This window comes from Pristiophorus japonicus, chromosome 17, assembly GCF_044704955.1.
Source record: "Pristiophorus japonicus isolate sPriJap1 chromosome 17, sPriJap1.hap1, whole genome shotgun sequence".
NCBI classification, from domain to species: Eukaryota; Metazoa; Chordata; class Chondrichthyes; family Pristiophoridae; genus Pristiophorus; species Pristiophorus japonicus.
Genome location: NC_091993.1, coordinates 16132642 through 16160204, shown reverse-complemented (window position 1 = coordinate 16160204; position 27563 = coordinate 16132642). Strand labels below are relative to the sequence as shown.

Below are 27563 nucleotides of genomic sequence, written 5' to 3'. Positions count from 1 at the left end.
TAGTAATGGGGAATGAACCGGAGCAGATAAGAGATGTAAAGGTAGGGGAACATCTAGGCAATAGTGACCATAATATACTACACTTTAAGATGATAATTGAGAAGAACATAAGTATGACCAAAACCAGGGTAACTGATTGGAGAAAAGCTGATTTTGAAGGGTTGAGAATAGAACTTGAGAAAATAAAATGGGCAACAATATTGTCAAAAAAACTATATAGAGCAGCAATGGGAAACATTTAAAACAGTGTTCAACAGAGTGCAGGAACAATATATTCCATTAAAAGGAAAGAACAAACTAAACACTAATGAGACTCCATGGATGAATAAAGCCATAAGAGAACAATTGAGGGTAAGGAAAGAGGCATACAGAAAGTACATAGATAGTAGGGGAGTGCATGATAATGGAGAATATGAAAAGATTAGGAGATAAGTCAAAAAATCAATTAGGAAGGCAAAGAGGAACTGTGAAATTAAATTATCAAGGAACATAAAACAAAATAGTAAAATATTTTACAGGCACATCAATAAAAAAATGAAGGTTGGGATGGGAATAGGACCATTAAGGGATAGACAGGATAATACCACAGGTAACGATAGGGAGATGGCAAAAATATCAAATAATTATTTTGCTTCATTATTTACCAGGGAGATAGAACAGGTGGACATGACATTGGATGATGAGATTAGTAATGAGATAAGTGCATTTAAAATAAAAAGAGGGGATGTACTAAATAAACTAATCAAACTCAAAGTGGATATAACTCCTGGTCCAGATGGATTGCATCCACGCATTTTAAACAAATCTAGGGATGAAATAGCAGAGGCATTACTACAAATATTTAATAGTTCATTAGAAAAAGGTGTAGTGCCAGAGGACTGGCAGATAGCTAATGTAATATCTATATTTAAGAAGGGGGATAGAACAAGTCCAGGAAATTATAGACCAGTCAGCTTAACATTGGTGGTAGGTAAAATAATGGACTCCCTACTGAAGGAGAAAATGGAAGACCATCTAGAAACCAAAAATATAATAACAAATAGTCAGAATGGATTTCAAAAGGGAAAGTTTTGCTTAACCAACCTCATTAAATTTTTTTGAAGAAGTAACAGAGAGTAGACAATGGTAATGCAGTCGGTGTAATTTATCTAGATTTTCAAAAAGCCTTCGATAAGGTACCCTATAATAGACTAGTGAACAAGGTTAGAGAATGCAGAGTCAGGGACAAGCAGCAGAATGGATAGCTAGCTGGCTTCAAGACAGAAAGCAGAGAGTAGGGGAGAAAGGTAGCTATTCACAGTGGCAGAAGGTGGGTAGTGGTGTTCCACAATGATCAGTGCTGGGACCACTGTTGTTCATAATTTATATAAATGATTTAGACTTTTGGAATCAAAAACACAATTTCTAAAATCTGCAGGTAACACTAAATTGCGGGCAATAGTCATTACTGAAGAGGACTGCAACAAATTACAGGAGGACATTAATAAACTTGCAGAATGGGCATATAATTGGCAAATGAAGTTCAACACAGATAAATGTGAGGTATTACATTTTGGTAGGAAGAATAGGGAGGGTGAGAGTCTAGGTGTGGTAGAGGAACAAAGGGATCTCGGAGTACAAATACACAAAACACTAAAGGTTGCGACACAGGTTAGCAGGGCCATAAAAAAAGCAAGCCAAGCACTAGGGTTTAGTTCTAGAGATATAGAATTGAAAAGTAGGTAAGTTATGCTAAACCTGTATCGAACCTTGGTTAGACCACACTTAGAGAACTGAGTACAGTTCTGGTTGCCATATTATAAAAAGGATGTAGAGGCACTGGAAAGGGTGCAGAGAAGATTTACAAGGATGATACCAAAAATGTGAGCGTATACATATCAGGAAAGGATGAACAGGCTTACGATCTCTTTTCTCTTGAAAAAAAAAGACTGTAGGGTGACCTAATGAAATAAATAATTATTTCTTTAAAATAATGAAAGGTTTTGATAGTGTATACAGAGAGAATGTTTCCACTTGTGGGGAAGAGCATAACTAGAGGCCATCAATATAAGATAGTCACCAAGAAATCCAATGGGGAATTCAGAAGAAATTTCTTTATCAAAAGAGCGGTGAGAATGTGGAACTCGCTTCCACAGGGAGTAGTTGAAGCGAATAGTATAGATGCATTTAAGGGGAGGCAAGACAAGCATATGGGGGAGAAGGGAATAGAGGGTTATGTAGATAGATTTAGATGAGGAAAGACGGGAGGAGGCTCGAGTGGAGCATAAACGCCGGCATGGACTGGTTGGGCCGAATGGCCTGTTTCTGTGCCGTTTATCCTATGTAATCCTATGCACTGTGGGATGTCTGTACTATGGAGTGTCTGATTTCAGAACAGCTGCAGGTTCTCAACATATTGATGCACTTTTTTTTACGACAGGGTAGGTGGGGCGTGGGGTCCTGTCAGCCAGTGTAGAATTACTGAAGTAGGGCCAATTATACTGGCTGCGCACATCAGCACCTGCAAATATGTAATATGCACAACAAAGACTTATGCAATGTCAAAATATAAAAACATTTAGGCATTTAGTGATCTTGGGCTTGAGGGACAAGGAGGGGTTGAGCTACACTCTTGGATATCCTCACTAACACCTGGTCTGCAAAACAAACCCGAGTAGGTGGTCTCAATTGGAAGTGCTTCCATGGAAGATATTAGGAAGCCTGTACTGCACGCTAAGTAGCAGTGCAAAACAGCTCCCAAAAATACAGTATAATAAAGGAGTGTGAATGAGAGCAAGTGTAGATGCAGACAACTTTGTGTGCATGGGTAGCATAACTTCCCCCTTTCATCCCAGCCAAGCTCTTGAGGATTTACATTGATAACTATTAATCCCTAATACTTACTATCTAATATAACCTATGCTGAGATGCCTGCATTGTGGTCTACATAATCATTTTCACTATAATGTGCTATAATTTGCTCAATGGTTTAGTGGGTAAATGTTATCGCCTGGAACTGTACTGAGCTATACAGACCCGAGGATGTCCCAGATTCAATCCGTGGTCTGTCCTCAGTTGGCTGATTTGAGCTGGAATGCAGTATAGATAAATACTACGATTAGAGTCCAGGCCACCACCCCCGCCTACCCACCCCCATCTCCCGAGAAGGAGTGAAAACATCAGCCAGGGTTCCCATTCCTAATCCCTATCCAGTGACCCCCTTCTGGAAAAGTGCATGTATGTCAAGGGAGTCAAGGGTTATGGGGAGCAGGCAGGGAAGTGGAGTTGAGGCCAAGATCAGATCAGCCATGGTCTTATTGAGTGGCGGAGCAGGCTCGAGGGGCCAAATGGCCTACTCCTGCTTCTTATGTTCTTAGGTATGTGTAGACTGGAGTGGGCTTTCTTCTGATGCCCCTCCCCCATGATTCCCATGACTGTTAACACCGACTGTGCAGGCTCAAAGATTAAAAATGGCCACTTTGGTAAGATTCAACACAAGTGCAAAATACTGCGGATGCTGGAAATCTGAAATAAAAACAGAAAATGCTGGAAATACTCAGGTGGTCAGGCAGCATCTGTGGAGCAAGAAACAGAGTTAACGTTTCAGATCAATGACCTTTCAGTAAAACTGGAACTTGCTTAAAACCTGTTACATCTCTAGCCTTTTCTCAGTTCTGACGAAGGTTCATTGACCTGAAATGTTAGCTCGGTCCAGCACAAGTCAGTGCTTTCAGGAGGGAGAGGGACAAAAATTGGAAGAAAAAAGATGGTATGCTATCTGTTTTAGCTTTGTCTGGATCAATTTGCCTCAATAGCATGTCAGATATGGTCATAGTGTGACCAAAACGTTAAAGATTATTAAACCTGGCAGCAAAGAGACTGAAAAATAGGATCCTCAAAGCAGCATGTTAAGTCAAGACCTTGTTATTGGTCTTCGACAACTGAGATTGTATAGTCACAATGGACTTGATCTGTTTGCCACCAGCTTGGATATCACTGAACATGAAGCTATCAAGCTCCCTCCATGGTTCAGTGTTTATATGCACTTCTTGGTGTAGCACTCAGTCAAACAGAGCAGGTGGGCTCTGTTTAATTCTCCGGACCACTCCCACTCTGACCTCTCCATCCTCGGCCTCCTACACTCAATGAAGCTCAGTGTAAGCTTGAAGAACAGCACATCTTCTGATCAGACACTTTACAGTCTTCTGGACTCAACATTGAGCTCAACAATTTCAGTCCATAACCTCGGCCCCCATTCTTTTGGACGGCAGCTGTTGCTGATGATTCCGACATTCTCATTTACATCTCCTCTGGATCGATCTTTTGTTTCTTTACTTGTCCCATTGCCATCTCATTCATCGGTTCATCGACCTGAAACGTTAACTCTCTTTCTCTCTCCACAGTTGCTGCCTGAACAGCTGAATATTTCCAGCATTTTCTGTTTTTATTTCAGAGCACGTGGGCCTCAGGTTCAAAAAGGAGTTAGATGAAGTCCTTACTGCTAAGGGGATCAAGGGGTATGGTGAGAAAGCAGGAATGGGGTACTGAAGTTGAATGTTCAGCCATGAACTCATTGAATGGCGGTGCAGGCTAGAAGGGCCGAATGGCCTACTCCTGCACCTATTTTCTATGTTTCTATGTTTCTAATCCTCGATCTGTGCTCAATTAGTTGCTCTCAACCAAGAGGATGGTGGAGCTGCTGCAGTTGATTTCCGTGACTCTTGAGTTGAGGCAAAGGCGGGGGGGAATATCAGGCAAGGTCCTCTCTCCAGATTAATATCCAGTGAAAGATGTGCATAAGCAAACATTAGATTAGGGGAGAGTCAGGGATTGTTATATATTCTGCAGTCAAACAGTCTACATAAGAAATAGGAGCAGGAGTCGGCCATATGGCCCCTCGAGCCTGCTCCGCCATTCAATAAGATCGTGCCTGATCTGATCTTAGCCTCAACTCCACTTTCCTGCCTATTCCCTATAACCCTTGACCCCCCTGTAGTTCAAAAATCTGTCTACCTCCACCTTGAATATATTCAATGACCCAGCCTCCACAGCTCTCTGGGGTAGAGAATTCCAAAAATTCACAACCCTCAGAGAAGAAATTCTTCCTCATCTCCATCTTAAATGGGCGACCCCTTATTCTGAAACTATGCCCCCTAGTTCTAGATTCCCCCCACGAGGGGAAACATCCTCTCAGCATTTACCCTGTCAAGCCCCCTCAGAACCTTATATGTTTCAATAAGATCACCTCTCATTCTTCTAAACTCCAATGAGTATAGGCCCAACCTGCTCAACCTTTCCTCACTGGGCTCATACATGATGAATAGCCACTTGGTTGCCTGCTAGTTGAACCATACTGAATCGCTGCCTTCAGGATAGGAGAGGAGAAAACTGCGGACAAAATGCAGCCATGGCAGTAACCAGCGTCAGAAAACTGCAAAGACTCGCATCTCTTCCCCTGCTTTAAAGTAACAACAGAGACAGAACTGCGTGTTGAATTCTGAGGGGATTGCAGGAGAGGAACTCGTCAATAATCCAGCTACTTTACAGGCTAGCAGTTAAAAGCATAAATGCATCAAATCTCACGATTTTGCATCAGAAATGTCCTGGAAATCCCCTCCACCCCCGGCAGAAGAAAAAACAGTACTTGGCCCTACATCAAGATAGTGCAGACATGTACCATCTTCCCTCCGAACCTACAGAAAGCCTTGTGTCGAAGTGAACAGACTTTCTCATGAATGATGGCACAGGCAAAGGGAAGTGACTCACACGTACAGCTTTTTTTCTTCTTCAGAGGAGTTCAGTGAAACAAAGCAGTGTGCCAATTTTTTTGTGGTTTAGTCGAATTGAATAGAAAAATCAGACATCGATGGGGTTTATATACCGACCTGACTCCTGTCCTTCAATCTAAACCACGCCAGAATCTCACCTCTTCCCCAGAACCTTGTTACACCGTCGCTGGGCAAGCAACATGTCTGTTGTTATTAAATATGAATAGACATTTTGCAAAAAAGGACAGAATCCCACTCACAATAATTCCAGTGTTATTGCAAAGGCTTGTGAGGAACTATGACTAAAGCTGTTAGCTGTTAGCACAGAACACTGAACTAATCCAGGGAACAGCTGGATTCCCAAGTCTATCACTTTATTAATCATTTAGTCAGCTTGAATTCTCAATGTGCGATTCCTTTGAGCACGTGCTTAATCATTAGAATGCTTATGTTTTTTTTGTTATATAGCCCGTGTAAGAGGACCTTAAGCAGTTCTGCTCTTCAGAATAGTTCCCTCTGCACCGAGCCGTCCCTTCAGAGAATGGTCTTGTCACACGCCACAGCCAATCACCCAGCAGCCCAGTCTCTGTGGTGTGTTTAAAAAAAATAGCAGAGATGATGAGGCAGAGCTGGGAGGGCAAGAGAGCCCAGAGCTGACTCACTTTAGGATCAGTCTGCTTCGAACTTTCAGCGGTGGTTCTGTCTCCTGTGCTATCTGCCTGCAGCAGGCACTGGGGCTGAAGCGCTCACTTCAAGCAGTAGCCAGTCACTGAGAAAATCCAGAATAAAAAATGGATTCGGAATCTGGGGAGCTGAGTGAAGGAGACTTTTCCCCGGGTAAGAAGTTTATTTTTGTGTGTGTTCTCTTGAAAAAGGACTTTATATCATTTTCATGAAACTATTGAAATCTTATTAGGTGTTAGTGACCCTGTGCAGTACCTGTTGCATGGCTAGTCATGAGATCACATCAAAGACTCCTTTCAATAAGCATTCTGTCTTATTCCCTTATTTGCTTCATGAAGTAAAATGTATACCACTGACGTTTCTAACGTAACAGAAGAATACTTAGAAAAATGCACCCAGCTCCTTCAGAGGAAGCTTTCAGCATGAAACTCACTTCCCGAGGAGTCCATTATTTGTGCTTTTCATTTTTCAACTTGTGATTAGCATTTTACGCTGTTCTGAGTGAGTGTCTTTCTGACAAGCCAAACACAGAGAGTCTGGATAAACTCACTGTAAGAGGGATCAATCGATATGTGTTGAGAGACTTTAAAGTTATAGCTACTTTTCGAATTAACGTCTTAAATTGGAAAAACTCCAATTTCTCCAGGAGTTGGAAAAATAAAACTTATTCCCTTTTCACTGCTATTGAATTCTCTCAACCAAACGATAAAAGACAGAATCTGTTCAACAGCTGCGTTAAACCGTTCTGTGCCTTTACATCACAGGCCAAGTTTGGCCGAATAGTATGTTCCAGTTCTCGATTCACAGCACCGCTTCAGAATAAAACTTCTGTATTGCCAAGCAAGTCGAGCGGCTCTTGGCTGGACAGCACTAAGGAAGTCAAAAACAAAAAAGGCTGGACATCTCAGCGGGTCAGGCAGCATCTGTGGAAAGAAAAAAGAGAGTTAACGCTTCAGGTCGATGACCCTTCGTCAGAACGAAGCAACCAGGAAGTGATGGACATGTCCACACTTTGTGCGGAGGAGGAAGTCACCAGGAAACACAATAATCTATATAATCACAATAAACTAATCCTTTTTTTTTAGGAAGTTGCAAATGTTGGGAAGCGTTCCACTCTGCTTTAATGCCCATCTGAAAATGTGCTGCTTCCTTTTGACAAATAGCAGGATTTCCTGCCTTTGTAACGAATGAGTAACTGTGTTCAGCCATTAACACCTGCTGTACCGGGCAGGCAACCATCTCAGACATTTCCATGTGTTCTATTCTTCCAGGTCCGTGCAGCAGAGCTGGTTTCCAGTCGTCTTGGTTAATCCTTGCTACTGGGCCAAGACCTAGCTCTGTCAAGCCCGTGGTGGTGGCTGGTGTGCAACGGTCACCCCACGTTAAAAAAAAATCCAAGCACAGGTATCTTCCACCCTTCAGGATTTAGTTCGGACCTGGAATTTTAGGTCCCACATTGAAACACCTGTGAACTTTTTGACGTGGAAGCAAGTCATCCTCGATTCGAGGGACTGCCTATGATTCTCCTGGAAATCTCAGCCGGTTTCTCTCCACCGATGCTGTTTGACCCACTGAGATTTCCAGCATTTCAGATTCCAGCATCCACAGTATTTTTTGCTATTGTGTTGTATTTTTCTCTCTGATTCATGAGAAAAACAAAACAGAAAATTGCCACTGTAAAGTGTTGTTATTTCTGCTATCTCCGTCCACAGTAAAAAAAAAACCCTGGCATTCCTGATGCCAGATTTCTACCAGCTGGACCTCAGCCACAGAGCCCTAGCTGGCGTGGCCAAGCTGGGTGACAATTGACACTTTCTGCTGCACGGAAATCTGCCATGGCAGTCTGACTCAAACTTGTGATCTTTGCACTCCTGGCCAGGGGGCGAGGAAGCACATTTGCTTCCTTCTTTTACCTCTGGGTCGCCTGCTGGGGCTCTTGCTGTTTAATGCGGAGACCCATTTGGTAAATAGCATGTCAATTCCAGTCCCCTTCATTTATTTTAATTAAACCAGCTCCTTTATAACCTCATGTCAGATTCGGAGGCTCGCATTATCATTGATCTACCATAGCCCGTTCGCTGAGCCTTGAGGCGTTTGTGCTGTAAAGTGCAGACACATCCTGCAATAGAAGTTCCTGAAAAGTGAGCTGGTATGGGGGGATCTGGATCTGTGGCCGTGCCTTCAGCTTCCTAGGCTCTAAACTCTAGAATTCCCTCCCTAACCCTCTCCGCCTCTCTTTTTTTCCTCCTTTTAAGTCACTCCTTAACACCTACCTCTTTGACCAAGCTTTTGGTCACTTGTCCTAATATCTCTTTATGTAGCTGGGTGACATTGTTTTGTCAGATAAGGCTCCTGTGAAGCATCCAGGAACTGTTTTTTTGTAACTACATTAAAAAGGCGCTATATAAATGCGAGTTGTTGTAGCATTTACAAACTCATGTCAACAAGAACAAGTTCAGCTTGGGTAATTCATGTCATCCTGGTGTGAATGGGCTGCACTTTCTTCTGTACTATTTATATTATCGCACTTGGAGGAAGCAGTGTAATATGAAAGAGGTGGTGCCCCTGCCTCAGGAGATGGGAAGCAGCACCTGTTTCGAGGAGCGAAGATGTCACGAGTAGGAATGGTTAAACTGCCACCACTGACAACACTGGATGCCACCTTTTTATCCCGGCTGCAGCACCATCTTCCAGAAAAACTGAATAAAATAGAAATTTGCATTTATATAATGCTTTCACAACTTCAGAATGTCCAAATGCGCTTTACTGACAATGAATTACATGATAAGTTGTAATGTAGGAAACGTGGCAGTCAATATGTGCACCGCAAAGCCCCACAAACAGCAATGTGATAATGGCCAGATAATCTGTTTTAGTGATGTTGGTTGAGGGATCAATAGTAGTTAGGACACCAGGGAGAATACCCTACTTTTCTTCGAAATAGTGCCATGAAATCTTTTACGTCCACCTAATGTCTTATCTGAAAGACGGCACCTTCAACTCTGTCAGGAGTGCAATGAAGTGTCAGCCTGGGTTTTGTGCTCAAGTCCCTGGAGTGGAACTTGAACCCACAATCTTCTGACTCAGAGGCGAGAATGCTCCCCACTGAGCCACAGCTGACACAAACCAGCAATTTGACAGCACAACCTTAGATCAACCACACGTGCTAAATATTTGTCTTCCTTCCGACGGTGTCAGCTGTGGCTCAGTGGGGAGCACTCTCGCCTCTGAGTCAGAAGGTTGTGGGTTCAAGCCTCACTTGAGGATGTAACCATCAGAGTGGATAAAGGGGAACCAGTGGATGTGCTGTATTTGGACTTCCAGAAGGCATTTGACAAGGTGCCACATAAAAGATTACTGCACAAGATAAAAGTTCACGGGGTTGGAGTTAATATATTAGCGTGGATAGAGGATTGGCTATCTAACAGAAAACAGAGAGTAGGGATAAATGGTTCATTCTCGGGTTGGCAGTCAGTAACTAATGGAGTGCAGCAGGAATCATTGCTGGGACCCCAACTATTTACAATCTATATTAATGACTTGGAAGAAGGGACCGAGTGTAATGAAGCCAAGTTTGCTGATGATCCAAAGACGGGAGGAAAATCAATGTGTGAGGAGGACACAACAAATCTGCAAAAGGACATAGACAGGCTAAGTGAGTGGGCAAGAATTTGGCAGATGGAGTATAATGTTGGAAAGTGTGAGGTTATGCACTTTGGCAGAAAAAAAATCAAAGAGCAAGTTATTATTTAAATGGAGAAAAATTGCAAAGTGCTGCAGTACAGCGGGACCTGGGGGTACGTGCATGAAACACAAAAGGTTAGTATGCAGATAAAGCAAGTGATCAGGAAGGCCAATGGAATCCTGGCCTTTATTGCAAAGGGATGGAGTATAAAAGCAAGGAAGTCTTGCTACAGTTATTGGTGAGGCCACACCTGAAATACTGCATACAGTTTTGGTTTCCATATTTAAGAAAGGATGCACTTGCTTTGGAGGCAATTCACTAGGTTGATTCTGGAGATGAGGGGGTTGACTTATGAGGAAAGGTTGAGGCGGTTGGGCCTCTACTCATTGGAATTCAGAACAATGAGAGGCGATCTTATCGAAATGTATAAGATTTTGAGGGGATTCGACAAGATGGATGCAGAGAGGATGTTTCCACTGGTAGGGGAGACTAGAACTAGGGGGTATAATCTTAGAATAAGGGGCTGCCCATTTAAAACTGAGATGAGGCGGAATTTCTTCTGAGGGTTGTAAATCTGTGGAATTCACTGCCTCAGAGAGCTGTTGAAGCTGGGACATTGGATAAATTTAAGACAGAGATAGACAGTTTCTTAATCGATAAGGGAATAAGGGGTTATGGGGAGCGGGCAGGGAAGTGGAGCTGAGTCCATGATCGGATCAGCCATGATCGTATTAAATGGCAGAGCAGGCTCAAGGGGACGCATGGCCTACTCCTGTTCCTATTTCTTATGTTCTTATGTTCCAGAGACTTGAACATATAAATCTAGGCTGACACCTCAGTGCAGTACTGAGGGAGTGCTGCACTGTCGGAGGTGCCGCCTTCTTGATGCGACATTAAACCGAGGCTCCATCTGCACTCTCAAGTGGACGTAAAAGATCCCATGGCACTATTGGTGTCCTGGTCAATATTTATCCCTCAATCAACATAACAAAAAAACAGATTATCTGGTCATTATCACATTGCTGTTTGTGGGAACTTGCTATGTGCAAATCGGCTGCCGCGTTTCCTACATTACAACAGTGACTACACTTCAAAAAGTACTACAGGGGCTGTAAAGCACTTTGAGACGTCCGATCACTGGTGTTCCACCCCGTGGTGTAAATGGGATGAATTCAGAAACATCCCCGGAAGCAGTTCTGCAGCATGAATAGGCAATGGGATGTATTTTCCTCCAGTTGCTAATCTGACTGGAAAAAAACTTGTTGTGAGTATAAAATAGGGAAATGCGATGATTAGAAGATTAGGGAACAATCAGACCACAATACAGATGGGCTCTGCAGGCTCCATACTGTATTAATGCATCACATCGCAAGTAATTTATTGCTCAGATCCCAGCTCTGTCCTGTGGTATTTTAGATTTGTGGAAACGTTAAACAAAAATAAATTCCAGTGGTGATGCATGGTGCCCATAAACCATGTGCTTTATCTCTTTCAGATTTCTAGGGATTTAATTGTTCATAAACAAATTGCTCTGTTTCAGCGGAAACATCTGAAGCCATGGTTGTAGTTGGTTTGACTTTATGTAACCATAGTGCAGTGTAAATATTTTGTACATTATAACTCATTGGCTTAAAGGGGCTCTGATTACATGAAAAAGTGTCAGAAAACATTATTTTTTGGTTGAGGGAAGATCCTGGCATGATTTTCATTATGGCAAGAAGACACGCAAGTGAAGCAATGATCAAGATCACAAGTTAAATGCAGTTGAGGAAGGTCGTGCAGCCCTTCCATGCAGATGAACCCTGTGAATCCCCATTGCAGTATCTAATTTGTTCTTAAATGATTCCAAGGTGTTCAATGTGATTTATGTCATTGCAATGAATGTGTGCCAGCTTGGCCATTGTTATTTATGTGCCTGTGGGTATGCTCACAGGTTTGTAGAGCTGTCGCATTGTGAGTGGCTCAGCCAGTCACATGATGTTCACAAGACTCAATAAAGCCCCAGTAAATTGAGTCCAGGTCATCCACGGTGAGGTATGCAGTTGTGAGCCTTGTGGATAAACTGGTAATGTGTAATGTGATTGTTAAACCTTTGTTAATAAACCAACTCGTTCTTAACAGCAATCTGTTGCAATGAATTCTTAAGGAAAGAATCTATGAAGCAAGTACATTACAGCCATGTTAACAGCACCCTTGCCTCTAGGTTATGGTGATGAACCCCACACCAGGACTTGAGTTCAGAATCTAGACCATCAGTCAAGGAGTGCGACACTGTCAGCGGTGCCATGTTTAGGTGCATGTTGAACTTAGGTCCTGTTCAGATGGAGAATAAAAGCTGCTTTTAGATTTCTCCCAAGCAACATGAGGATAAATTTACCAATGAAAGTGGTCTTCCTTTCTGCAAATCTGTCAAGTTTAGTTTGGTGTTGGTGTCACCTGTGTGTGACTCGTCTGCCACTGGCATTAGCCTGCCCCTAGGGTTTGGGTTAGGCTAACCCTAACCCTAAGGGCAATATCAAAGCAATTAAAGATCCCAATTTGAAGAAGCCCTTTGACACGTTTGAATACTGGGACCAAACAGCCCACCTCATTCACTTACTGAGCTGCTCTGTGTCCATCGAGACCCACCGATGTAGGTGGCTCAGTGATGGGGCAGTGCAATATTGGCTCCAACTAAAAGCTGCCTTTTAATATAACGCCCAGAAACTAATGCATTTCACAACATTACGATAGATAGTCAAATTGCCCTATCTACCTACAGGCATGAAATCAGGTCCACATTCACTCTTCGTCTATTTAGTATAAGTGTATCCAAGTGAAAGCAGCACATTGTGTGTCACTGTTTACTTCAAAAGTCAGTGGCACCATGCATGCACAGACACATACTTATGATGTTTGTGCAGTTGGATTCTGAGTTTTACCACTGTCACATTGGGATGTACACGATGAAATAGGAGAATAGAATAGAAAGAATACACCTTTTTTGACAATATATCACACCGGCACCTATGAGATACGACAATTTTTTTTAAATTACCTGATGAATTTTCATGTTGTTCAAGGCAAATGTTCTGTTTTAACACCCACTGTCAGCATTGTGTCAGGATCAATGCTCCCTTATCAAGTACATTATAGTTAGGTACCACATAAATCTACTTTGTCCTGCCAATGTGCCTAACCATAAATCTCAGAAGAGTACTCCCCTCCCTACTGCACTAATCAGCTGTTCCATTTCCAATAATAACCATCTTTATGGTCTGTCTGAGCAAGGTTGCCAATTTCTGGTTGAATTATGAAGTATTGTGGACCAGTGCCTACTAGGAACTCAGTTGATATTACCCAAGCACATTTAATATTTCAACCTCACAGCTGTTAAAAGAGAAGAGGCTTTCATCTTTTCAATTTGCTTGACTATAATGTAGTAGACATGAGAGAACGGTATGTAAGTCCACTGTTAAGCTGCAGCTATACAAAGCCCTGGTTAGACCACACCTGGAGCACTGTGAGCAGTTCTGGGCTCCACACTTTAGGAAGGATATATTGGAATTAGAGGGAGTGCAGCGTAGGTTTACCAGAATGATACCCGGATTCCAAGGGTTAAATTAGAAGGAGAGATTACAGAAATGAGGGTTGCATTACCTAGAATTTAGAAAGTTAAGGGTGATTTGATTGAAGTTTTCAAGATATTAAGGGGAACAAATAGGGTAGATAGAGCAAAATTATTTCTGCTGGTTGGGGAGTCTAGGAATAGGGGACATAGTCTAAAAATTAGAGCCAGACTTTTCAGGAGTGAAATGAGGAAAGGGTGGTCAAAGTTTGGAACTCTCTTCCACAAACAGCAATTGATGCTAGATCAATAGTTAATTTTAAATCTGAGATTGCTAGATTTTTTTTAACCAAAAGTATTACGGGATATAGGGCAAAAGTGGGCAAATCAGTCATGATCTTATTGAATGGTGGTGCAGGCTCGAAGGGCCGAATGGCCTACTCCTGCACCTATTATCTATGCTTCTATGAACAGGCTTGAGGGGCTAAGTGGCCTCCCCCTGTTCCTTCATTGTGCCACCCAGTTATTCCAGGATACATTAAGTACCGCATAATAGCAGAAGTATTTTCAGTCTAGACATAGTAACATAGCCACAATTTGAAGGTGGGAGTAGACCACCTACTCGACCCATCCCACTTCTCATAAGATTACATTGATGTATTTCTAAATCTAATAACTCTGAATCTTATTTGCTGACAGGAATGTGCTGATTCCTCTATCATAGTTTCTTGTTCCAATGTCCCTTTGCTGATAGTCTATTACACATGTCTATTGGCTTTTAATTGAAAAAGAATTAATGAATTTTCTCGTTGTCCTTAATTTAAAATTATGATCAATTCTTCATGGTCCAACGTCTCCCTATACACCTTGCTTGCTTCTGACATATTTGACTTGTTGCTGTTCTATTTTATGGTTGAAGGTATATTGTTCTTGTGTTCTTTTTTTAGCATCTCATCAATTTGCTCACATTTCACAATCTACCTTTATAGGTCTCCCTGTCCTGTTCCATTCCTGAGCATTTAAAGACTGCCCTATTTATCCTATTTACTAGGATATAGGTACCGCATCCGTTTAGCTAAAGACCATTTCATTTGTATAATCTTCCCTTGCCCCAGAAGTAATCAATGTCCCAGGAAGGTGAAGCCGTTTTTCATGCACCATTTTGCAAGTGACGCTCTGACCTGCCCTTCGACCTCTCCATACGATTTCAGCACTTAGCGTGGGGAGAAATGCTGACATTTCTACCTTGGAGATCCTCTCATTTATCTTTCACCTGAAAGACCCCTTGAAGGACCTTCAGCACGCTCTTCCCTACACACAAACCTTGATCTCTAGCTACTTGCCCTTTCTTTACTGAATATTTTTCACTTGCTCAGTTAAGTCCCAATCTCTGCTTTCTGAGGGAAAAACATGCAATTCAAGACGCGGTGAATTTTGCAAGAAAGCTATCTACTCTCTTAAATAAAGAGTTCCTTAGAACTATTTTTGCTATTTTCACTCATTTTCTTCTGGATAACCACTCACTGCCTGGTCTCATGGTTGTACTCCTGATTTCCCTCTCAAGTAATGTCATGTTTTATCTGTCATGTATCTTACATTATTATATATAACTGTATCCTAACATGCTATACATGACTGTAGTAAGATATGACCTGTAACCACCAGCATACCTTACCATCAGGGGTGCACTTGCAAGAGACAGGTATATAAGGACAGGTCTCAGGCAAGTGCAGCATTCCAGAGCTGTGAAATAAAGGTGCAGGTCCAGAGTGACCTTGACTTCACTACAAGCCTCGTGTGAATCTGTACTGAGGGGACAGGACTTTACTGTGGCGACGAGGATGGGATAAAAAATACAATGCGGGAGACAATTGGGAGGACTTTATAGAAAGGCTCCAGCAAAGCTTTGTAACCAAAGACTGGTTAGGCGACGATAAGGCAGACAAGAGAAGAGCCCATCACTTGACCAGCTGTGGCTCGAAAACATACGCTTTAATGAAGGATCTGTTGGCACCCAAGAAACCAGCAAGCAAGTCGTTTGAAGAATTGAGCACACTGGTAAGAGACCACCTGAAGCCAGCGAGCAGCCTACACATGGCCAGACACAGGGTTCTACAACTACAGACGCTGTGTGGGCCAGAGCATACCCGACTTCGCGGTGGAACTTCGGAGGTTGGCTAGTTATGTGAGTTCTCCAATGAACTGAGGAGAGAAATGCTGAGAGACTTTTTCATTGAAGGAATAGGCCACGCAGGCAAATTCCGAAAGCTCAAAGAGACCAAGAACCTGACCTTAGAGGCAGCAGCACTGGTTGCACAGACATTCTTGGTAGGGGAAGAAGAAACAAGGTTGATTTACAATGCAGGTACGACAACTAATGAAATATCAGAACAAGAAGTTCACAGCACTAAACAAGCTGCTACCTCCACACACAGACAAAACTGGGAGAACAGGCTCTCGACAGCAAGCAGAAGCCATCAAGGGCCACAGGAACGCCCGTTCACACCTCATCAACCCACAATGTGAGCAATCAACTACAAACTGAGAGAAGCTCAAGAGAGATCAGCCAGACGCAGCTCATTCTTTGGGAACACTTTGAACAATGGAACAGGTCTGTGCTGGAGGTGTGGGGGTGGGCACTCGTCAAGGGGATGTCGATTTCAGCAGGCTGTTTGCAGAAATTGTGAATATACAGGGCATTTGGCCCGTATGTGCAAGAAAATGGCAGCTCGGCTGGTATACGAATCGGATGGGTCGGAAAGCGGACCAGAAGATGGTGGGGACAGTACCCGGGACACCATGATCAATGGCTGCTGCTCCTACAACAGGATGCCTCCTATAATGATGAGGGTCCTACTCAATGGGATATCTGTCAACATGGAGCTGGATACGGGAGCGAGTCAATCTCTCATGGGCGCTCAACAATTTGAACAACTGTGGCCGCATAAAAGAGACAGACCAAAACTCACAAGGGTCGACACCAAACTAAGGACCTATACCAAAGAAATTGTACCAGTCCTCGGCAGCGCCATGCTCTCTGTCACACACAAAGGGACAGTGAACCGACTTCCCCTGTGGATTGTCCCCGGAGACCCCCCAGCACTGCTGGGGGGAAGCTGGCTGGCAAAACTAAACTGGAAATGGGATGACGTCCATGCCATGCCATTAGAGGAATGGACCTCCTGCTCAACAGTTATAAAGCGATTTGAACATCTCTTTCAGCCAGGTGTGGGCACTTTCAAAGGGGCCAAAGTCAAAATCTACATCACACAGGATGCTAGACCAGTCCATCACAAGGCCAGAGCTGTACCCTATGTGATGAGGGAAAAGATTGAACACGAACTAGACAGGCTTCTGCAGGAAGGCATTATATCACCTGTGGAATTTAGCGACTGGGCAAGTCCCATCGTCCCAGTCATGAAGCCTGATGGATCCGTACGAATCTGTGGGGACTACAAATCTACCATAAACAGAGTCTCCCTACAGGACCAGTACCCGCTGCCCAGAGCGGAGGACTTATTTGCCACATTGGCTGGAGGTAAACTTTTCTGAAAATTAGACCGCACATCTGCGTATATGACGCAAGGATTGACCGAGGAATCCAAGCTACTCACCACCATCAACACACATCGAGGCCTTTTCTTGTACAATCGATGCCCATTTGGCATCAGGTCGGCAGCTGCCATATTCCAGCGCAACATGGAGAGTCTGCTCAAGTCCATTCCGGGGATGGTTGTATTTCAAGATGACATACTTATCACGGGCAGGGACACCGACTCCGATCTCCGTAATTTGGAGGAAGTACTAAAGCAGTTGGATCGGGTAGGCCTATGAGTCAAGAAATCCAAGTGCCTGTTTCTCGCACCCAAGGTTGAATTTTTGGGCAGAAGGATTGCCGCTGATGGAATCCGCCCAACAGAGTCCAAAACAGAAGCAATTCGCCTGGCACCCAGGCCCCGGAATGTCTCAGAACTGCGCGCCTTTCTCTGGCTACTCAATTACTTTGGGAACTTTATGCAGAACTTAAGCACGTTGCTGGAGCCTCTCCACATGCTACTCAGTAAGGGGTGCGATTGGTTTTGGGGGGACGCCCAGGAACGCGCCTTCAATAAGGCATGCAACCTTCTGTGTTCCAACAGTGTTTTGACTTTTTTTGATCCAGGTAAAAAGCTAGTTCTCACATGCGATGCGTCAGCGTATGGGGTCGGGTGCGTTTTGCAACATGTCAATAGTGCGAGCAAATTACAACCCATAGCTTATGCCTCCAGGTCACTTTTGCGGGTGGAGCGCGGGTACGGAATGGTAGAAAAGGAGGCGCTTTGTGCGTATACGGTGTCAAAAAGATGCACCAATACCTTTTCGGGGCCAAGTTTGCGTTAGAAACTGACCACAAGCCCCTCACGTCCCTCCTATCCGAGAGCAAGGCAATAAACGCCAACACCTCGGCGCGAATTCAACGGTGGGCACTCATGCTGGCGTCCTACGACTATACCATAAAGCACAGACCAGGCACAGACAACTGTGCTGACGCGCTCAGCAGGCTACCCCTGGCGACCACGGAATGGTCTGACGAACAGGACTGTGAGAGAGTCATGGCAATCAATGCCTTTGAGTCCACAGGTTCGCCCATGACGGCTCGCCAAATCAGAGCCTGGACGGCCAGCGACCCCACATTATCCTTAGTAAAAAGATGTGTCCTAACCGGTGACTGGGCAGAGGCTCGCGATGCCTGCCCGAGGAATTAAAATCCTTTCACAGGCGCATGCATGAGCTATCACTACAAGCAGACTGCCTGATGTGGGGCAGCCGAGTAGTCATGCCTCTACGAGGCAGAGAGGCATTTGTCCGGGAGCTCCACCGCGAGCACCCAGGGATCGTTCTCATGAAGGCCATAGCCAGATCCCACGTCTGGTGGCCTGGTATTGACGCGGACTTGGAGCTCTGTGTCCGAAGGTGCACCATTTGTGCCCAACTCAGCAATGCCCCCAGGGAGGCTCCACTGAGCCCCTGGCCTACCAAACCGTGGTCGCGGGTGCACGTAGATTATGCGGGCCCATTCATGGGCAAAATGTTCCTTGTAGTTGTCAATGCATTTTCAAAGTGGATCGAATGCACCATTTTAAACTCGAACACAACTTCCACCACTGTGGAGAGCCTCGCAACCATGTTTGCAACGCACGGAATCCCTGACATATTGGTCAGTGACAATGGTCCGTGCTTCACCAGCGCAGAATTCCAAGACTTTATAATTGACCACGGCATAAATCACGTCAAGACAGCACCGTTCAAGCCGGCCTCCAACGGCCAGGCGAAGAGAGCAGTGCAAATCATTAAACAAGGCATGCTTAAAATCCAAGGTCCCACGCTGCAGGGTCGCCTGTCGCGACTGCTGCTGGCATACAGATCACGTCCGCAGTCACTGACTGGGATCCCCCCCGCGCAACTGTTGATGAAAAGGACTTTAAAAACAAGGCTCTCATTAATCCTCCCAAACATGCACAAAATCGTTGAGGCAAAGTGCCATAAGCTGACTGAGTAGCATGACAGAAATTCGAGGGGGAGATGGAATGAGATAGAGGACAAAGTGTTTGTACTAAACTATGGCAGGGGTCCCAAATGGCTTGCAGGAACAGTAACGGGCAAGGAAGGAAACAGGCTACTGGTAGTACCAATGGACAATGGCAAAACCTGCCGGAGGCATGTAGACCAAGTCAAAAGCAGATTTACCAACAACACTGCGGAACCAGAGGCAGACTACAATGTGGAACTCGCACCACACCTGGTGGACAGACAGAGGGAACAACCTGAGGAAAGGGCAATCCCAACAGACAGCCCAGGCGAGTCAACAACAATCACACCAATCGAAACAGACAGCCCAGGCGAGATACCAGCAACCACACCCAAAGAAAAACAGACACCAAGGCAAACAACTGAACCACAACTCAGACGCTCCACGCGAGAACGTAGACCACCTGAGAGACTGAACCTATAAAGACAATAAGATCTTGGGGGAGGGTGATGTCATGTATCTTACATTATTATATATAACTGTATCCTAACATGCTATACATGACTGTAATAAGATATGACCTGTAACCACCAGCATACCTTACCACCGGGGGTGCACTTGCAAGAGACAGGTATTTCAGGACAAGTGCAGCATTCCAGAGCTGTGAAATAAAGGTTCAGGTCCAGAGTGAGCTTGACTTCACTACATGCCTCGTGTGAATCTGTACTGAGGGGAGAGGACTTTACATTATCCACCTCCAGCACTGAGAATCTATTGGACAGGCTCACAAGTTGTGTAAATGATGCATTTCACCAGATTCTACCCATTTCAGACAATGGATTATTGATTAGAGTATTTTTAGTTTAAAATTCCAAAACCATCAATTAAAATGAATGTACCTCATAAGAAGACTTTGCTAACTCATATAGAGTTACTTCAGGTGTTTCTCTGCAGTCAAGTGAAGTTGGTGCTTATGGTGTGTAGAAATTCTGGAGTCTACATGGAGTGTCGGCCTGAAGCCAAAGCATTATTTCTTGCTGACAATCAGTTGTAGCATGACGTTTTGATGCTCTATGGAATACATCAGTGTACTTGTTTAGATACTGTATATATCCAGTTGTGAATGGTGGCAGACAATTAAACAACTAACTAGAGGAGGAGGCTCCATGAGCATTCACATCCTCAACGATGGCAGAGCCCAGCACGTGAGTGCAAAAGCCAAGACTTGAAGCATTCGGAACCATCTTCAGTCAGAAGTGCCGAGTGGATGATCGATCTCGGTTTCCTGCTGAGGTCCCCACCATCACAGAAGCCAGTCTTCAGCCAATTCAAGCCACTCCATGTAATATCAAGAAATGGTTGAACACACTGGATACAGCATAGGCTATGGGCCCGATAACATCCTGGTTGTAGTGCTGAAGACTTGTGGTACAGAACTAGCCGTGCCTCTAGCCAAGCTGTTCTAGTACAGCAACAACACTGGCATCTACCCGACAAAGTGGAAAATTGCTCAGATATGTTCTGTCCACAAGAAGCAGGAGAAATCCAATCTGGCAATTATTGCCACATCAACCTCAATCATCAGTAAAGTAATGGAAGGTCTTGTCGATGATGTTACTTGCCTGGACGAGTGCAGCTCCAACAACTCTCGCAGCTCGCATCCATCCAGGACAAAGCAGCCCGCTTGATTGGGACCCCGTCCATCACCTCAAATATTGACTGCCTCCACCACCGGCGCACTGTGACTGCAGTGTTTACGATCTACAAGATGCACTGCAGCAACTCACCAAGGTTTCTTCAGTACCACCTCCCAAACCTGCGACCTCTATCACCTAGAAGGACAACAGCATCAGGCACATGGGAACACCATCACCTTCAAGTTCCTCTCCAGGTCACACACCATCCTGACTTGGAAATATATCGCCATTCCTTCATTGTCACTGGGTCAACGCACTGGAACTCACTCCCTAATACCACTGTGAGAGTACCCTTCACCACACGGACTGCAGCGGTTCAAGAAGGCAGCTCATCACCACCTTCTCGGGCAATTAAGGATACGCAATAAATGTCAGCCTTGCCAGCAATGCCCATACTCGTGAATGAATAAATTTTATAAATGTGTGTTTTTTTGAGCTAAACTATGAAATACTAAATTTAAATAAGTAAAATCTATAATGCACAATTTGTTGTGATACTGAGACAAGCAGACCAAGAAGATCTTTGGTTTATGCTAATTAAGTTGATCTCAAGTTCAGAAAAGACTCCTATCCAGTGAGACATGTTGTAAAATATACTTGTGGGCATTAAGTGAGGACTGTATTTGGCTTAGCTGTGACATTGCCCACAGCCAAATAGCCAGTTCACATTTACTGAATAGGATCATATGAAGAATTACTATTTAGGGCAAGGAGTCCCATTCCTCTCTCAGACCCTGACATACATTGTCACCACACAGCTCTGTGCTCACACCTCCTACAATGTTGGGACAAATTAAATACACTATGTTAGGACATTGGTGTATGATAAAAGTACATCAGTAATTCCCTAATTTCTGGGAGTTATTGAGCTTCATTTCATTTAGTGATATACTTTTGCTGTCATCAGTAAGCCCTATACTCCTATTCGCTTAAATATTTGCCTCAAATGTATTCACTTTTAAAGAAACTAAGCTAGACTCTTTTGGATTCTGAATTTAGATCATTCCAAAGCTATCCAAACACTTTGCAGGTTTGGTTAAAGCATGGGCTTCAGGCTTCGAGCTGGACAATAATTAATCAAAGTAATTTGGCTGAAATACAGAAGAAAGAATTAGTCAAACCGAATTCTCTGGCCAAGTGCCATCTTTGTGAACTCCTGTTGAATTGAGATTGGCTGACTGATATACAACATTGACTAAAAAGGAAATGGAAAATTGTAGCCAAGGGGCAATGAAGCTGGTGATTGGATATTTCTGACCTTGTTTTATATTAAACTATGTTGACTTCAGTGTGAGGGGATTGCTTTGAGGAATTATTGAGGCTGACAGTGTAAAAGACCAAATTAAGACCAGTGATGATAAGGGAATTAAATTCATCTATTAAAGCAAGAGAATGTTTATTTTTTTCTGCATCCACAAGAAAAAGTTACATTTATATAACGCCTTTAATGTGATAAATCTTCTCAAGGCATTTCACAGTTAGGAATCAGGCCTAGTGCAAGATGCCATCGGAGAGAGTTCTAGATTGTACACGGAATATTGCTGAATCTTTTGCCCTCCATGGTAACGTGTCGAGAAAGGGGACACAGAGTTAGCAGTAGACCAGAGCTGAAAGAGCAGAGAGTGCAAGCAAGGATGTACGGTTGGAGGAGGTTGCTAAGGTAGGAGGGAATGAGGTTGTGTTGGGATTTGTAGATGAGGATGAGCATTATGAAGTTGATGTACTGAGGCTCAGAGAATCAATGAAGATCGGCAGGGACATGGGTGCTAGGTGAGCAGGATGTTGTGCAGGCCAGGATATTGGAGTTTATGGATGGTTAGTTTTTGGAGGCTGGTTGGGAGATCATTGACTCTGGAGGTGACAAAGCAAGGATATGTGTTTCAGCACCAGTGGGGGTGAGGTAGGAACTTAGACATGAAACATTTCAGAGGTAGAAGTAGGCAGTCTTGGTGATGGTGGGACTTAAAGCTCAGCTCAGAGTCGAGCAGAACACTTGGGTTGAGCATTATTTAACAACTTATTGACAAAAATCCCATTCTCAGAAATTACATGTTTCAAAGCAGATCATTAATTTCATTAACAGGTCATTAATTACAGGGAGACACAGGCATTCTCTTTGTTTTAATTAAAAGAGGGATTTGACCCCCAAAGCCACTAAACAAGGTTATTTTAGGTTAGTTGTTCATGTTACTTCAACCTCCAGATACAGTAAGTTCTTGAGAGCATTCTCCTCCTTACCCCATGATGTCACACGACACAAAATTCTACTTTTTTTAAATGACAGAAACAAACAAATTGATGTTAAGGTTAATGGTAATTATTTCAAAGGGTTTGACTTAAGTTCTGTTGATAATACTAATCCTTAAAAAAAGTGATACCTTTTTAGATTCAGAGCAATACAAAGTAATCCAAACCAGAATCAGTTCAAGACTTGGCATTGGCTATGAGACCACCATGATGAGGTAATCTCCAATGAGACAACCCCAAAGGAGGAAATCTCATCCCACTTGGGCTTCACATCAATTGCATTTTGATGCAAAATCAACTTTGTAAACTTTGAAATAAAAGTCACTGAACCAGTGGTAAAGATTCGAATGGACAACCAAAAACATTAAAAAAGCTAAAAAAAAATATAGTGGATTTCATTTCCATGTTTTCTGCCATGAGACTGGAGAGGTTTAGGACAACTGAATAGATTTTGGATTTTCAAATACCTTTCTTCACTAGAATGCATTTAATTTTTCAGTGGGGAGGATGTCCTCTCCATGAACTATTAAACTATTGGCTTTTAGCTTAAATGCAATTCCAAAATATCGAATTAGTGTCAGAACAACTTTGAAATTTAAGCTGCAAAGATTGTTTTCATGGTCTAACCAGGAAGAGTGAGATTGGAGATGAAAGATTTTCAATGTAGCTTCCCAGATTGACGCTATTGGTCTGCAACATGGCAATCGTTAACTTGGCTTTACTGTCAGCTCTCATTTTCTAGCAACAAGGTTCCATTATTAATAATTAATTAATGTGCCAGCTGCTAGCAGTTTAGAGACAAATCTGTTTAATTGGTTCATGCAGTCCAACACATTACTGAAGCATGCTGACAAAAAGATCAGTGGATGGAGATATCATCATTTTTTTTATTAATGTATTTCTGTGGCTAGCACCAAATCCTTGCCTAATACAACCAGAGTATCCTACAGTGCTAATGTGGTGTTTTACATTTGTGGCAGATAATGGGCACCCTATTGAAGACTTTGCTAAAGTTCAAGTAGTCTTCAGTGGGCCTTGAGGACTGTTTCCATCAGGCATGTGGGGAGATAGGATATGGCAAATGCATATTGCCTTAGCGTCCAGAGTGGCAAGGAAATCTTAACAGGGTTTGAGAGCACAGTTCATAAAATAAATGGCATTTCTTTGTTTTCTACGCGTTCTGGGATCCCAAAGATGGTCATTGGCTCCATTTGTCAAAATTGCTTGATACTCACCTTTCTGTTGAATCAGAAATTCAATGTGGTTTTCCAATTCTGCAAATCTGCTATTGTATTCGACAGTGATGTTCTCCAGAGCTGACATCTCCTCTTCTGCTTGATTTAAGATTCCTGATATTGGAGTTCATTGAGGTTCCAACCGATGCAACGGCGACAGTCAGATTTAATTGCCACCTTTTGCTAAATATTGACACCGTTCGAGTGGCGCATGCTAAATATCTACTGCATTTAGCTGGAGTGATTGGGAGCCTACTGTCTTGAGGAGTTTAAGAGGGGTGAGAGTACTGTAGAAGCAGCGTTGCTATTGGTTTATTCTGTAGTTTCTTCACCCAAAACCCGCAATGTTTATTGGTTCGCATGTCAGGCTCTTATTTCAATAAATGTTTTACATTTTTTTTAACTCTCTCAGATGAAGGGTGCATGGACCTCTTGCAACAAAGGTCCATTATCACAGTGACATCATTGGGTACGCTCCTTTAAAGGAAATATTTGCTAGGGCCACAATTAATTCATTCTGAAACATCTTATAATGCTGATCTGATAGGAACAATTGGGAACCTTTTGCTTGCCATGGTTGTGTTCCTACTAGGAAACGTATAGTATAAGCCCCTTTTTTATACAACAAATTTTCTACATGCATCACAGATGCCTGTAAAATTCAATCACACTGTAAATCTCCTGATGTTGTTTGGGTATTATACTGCCCGGGATAGTACAGAGCCATGCAGATAAGGAAGGTCCCAGGCATGATATGCCTGTGCTATGCTAGCTGATCTCAGATAGAACATAAGAACTCCACTTTCCTGCACTATCCCCATATCGCTTGATTCCCTTAATATCCAAAAATATATCGATCTCTGTCATGAAGATATTCACGACTGAGCCCCCAGAGAATTCCAAACATTTCTCCTCGTCTCTGTCCTAAATGGCCGAACCCCTTCTGAGACAGTGACCCCTGGTTCTAGACTCCCCAGCCAGAGGAAACATCCTCCCTGCATTTACCTTGTCAAGCCCTGTAAAATTAGATCACCTCTCATTCTTCTAAACGCTAGAGAATATAGGCCTAGTCTACTCAATCTCTCATCATAGGACAATCCCCCATCCCAGGAATCAGTCTGATGCACTCTCTCTATGGCAAGTATATCCTTCCTTAGGTAAGGAGACCAAAACTGTACACAATACTCCAGGTGCAGTCTCACCAGGGCCCTATTTAATTGCAGTAAGACGTCTTTACTCTTATATTCAGATCTTCTTGTAATAAAGGCCAACATAGCATTTGCTTTCTTAAGTGCTTGCTGTACCTGCATGTTAACTTTCAGTGATTCTTGTACAAGGACACCCAGGTCCCCCTGAACACCAACGTTTTCCAATCTCTCACCATTTTTTAAAAAAAACTTCTGCTTTCCTATTTTTCCTACCAAAGTGGATAACTTCACATTCCTCCACATTATATTCTATTGGCCATGTTCTTGCCCAAGGCAGCAGTTCGGAAGCTACAAATATATCCAGTAGCCCTGGGCTAGGGAGTGATAGAAATTAGCCCTGGCTTTGGTCAATGGTGATGCCTCTCAAGATCATAAGAACAAAATAATTAGGAGCAGGAGTGGGCCGTTCGGCCCCTTGAACCTGCTCCGCCATTCAATAAGATCATGGCTGATCTTCTACCTCAACTCCACTTTCCTGCACTATATATCGCTTGACTCCCTTAATATTCAAAAATCTATAGATCCCTGTCTTGAATATACTCAAAGACCGAGCCACCACAGCCCTCTGGGATAGTGAATTCCAAAGATTCACCACCCTCTGAGTGAAAAAGATTTTCCTTATCTCAGTCCTAAATGGCCGACCCCTTATTCTGAGACTGTGACCCCTGGTTCTAGACCCCCCAGCAAATAATCTATTGACACTCAGGATGGAGTTTTCTGCCCATTTTTCCACCCAATCACCTATAATGGGTGAAATATCAAAGGCTGATGAGTGCAGAATGAAAAATGACAGTCTCCCTCTCTCGGCTCGCACATGATGAATGGTCACTTAGACAGTATATCAGACAGCTTCTGTCACTTGTAGAATCTTGCCCCAGCAAGAGTTGATGCCCTGAGGTGAATACCTTCTTTTAATCTTTAAAATTACCAGCACAATAATAAAAGCTGAGTATACAGCAGATATGGGAGTGAGACGATAAAACACATTACCAACAGTTAAACACATTTTAGAGAAACACAGGACTTTTCAGAAGTGTAACCACTGGCTGTAAAAACAAAAGTAATTGTTGGTAGAATTTAGTGATGGACCAAAAACTTGCACTGATCCGCTGGAGGCTTTGCAAGTTTCCTTCTGATACGTCCTTACTACACAGTATAAATGCACACGAGGCCCATGCTTGAGAGAAGGTCAGTTTGTGACCTGTCCTTTATTCCTTAGCACTCAAGTGATGAAGGTGGGTGGAGCTTCCCCTTTTATACCTGAAGGTCCAGGTTAGGAGTGTCTCCCACCTAGTGGTCAGTGTTCTCACGGTGTACAACTTAGATCAGTTTATACATGGGTTACAATGCTGGTTGAATACATGACATTACCTCCCCCCCAAAGTCTTATTGGGATCACAGGTTGAGTCTCTCTGATGGTTTACGCTCCCTTGTAGAGCGCCTGAGTTGGGGCTCTGGTTGTTGGGCGCTGGCCTGAGTGTCTGCTGTTTGCAGTGCCTCAGGCCTGTCCGGACTGCCCACAGTGACTGGGCTCTCCTCCCTTTGGTTCCGGTGTTCGGTCACCTGTGGTGGAGTGAACTCTATATCGTGTTCTTCCTCTGCTTCTTCTATGGGGTTGCTGAACCTCCTTTTTGTTTGATCCACATGTTTGTGGCAGATTTGTCCATTGGTAAGTTTAACTACCAGAATCCTATTTCCCTCTTTGGCAACCACAGTGCCTGCGAGTCATTTGGGCCCTGCAGCGTAGTTGAGGACAAAAACAGGATCATTTACATCAATACATCACGCCCTCGCATTCCTGTCATGATAGTGATATTGTGACTGGCGCCTGCTCTCGACAATTTCTTTCATGGTGGGGTGGAGAAGGGATAATCGGGTTTTGAGCGTCCTTTTCATTAGTAGCTCTGCGGGTGGAACCCCTGTGAGCGAGTGTGGTCGGGATCTATAAGCCAACAGGAGGCGTGATAAGCGGGTTTGTAGGGAACCCCCTTGGAATCTGAGCAT

General features: G+C 43.5%; 1 protein-coding gene across 1 annotated transcript in view; it reads left to right on the top strand.

Annotated features, from left to right (window-relative positions):
- Positions 1-6418: 6418 nt before the first annotated feature.
- tnfaip8l3 (tumor necrosis factor, alpha-induced protein 8-like 3) overlaps positions 6419-27563 on the top strand; it is a 64264-nt gene continuing 43119 nt past the window's right edge. Inside the window, exon 1 of the mRNA XM_070859321.1 lies at positions 6419-6584. Within this exon, the coding sequence (XP_070715422.1) occupies positions 6539-6584 (46 nt within the window). The 5' untranslated portion in view covers positions 6419-6538. The remainder of the gene's footprint in view (positions 6585-27563) is intronic.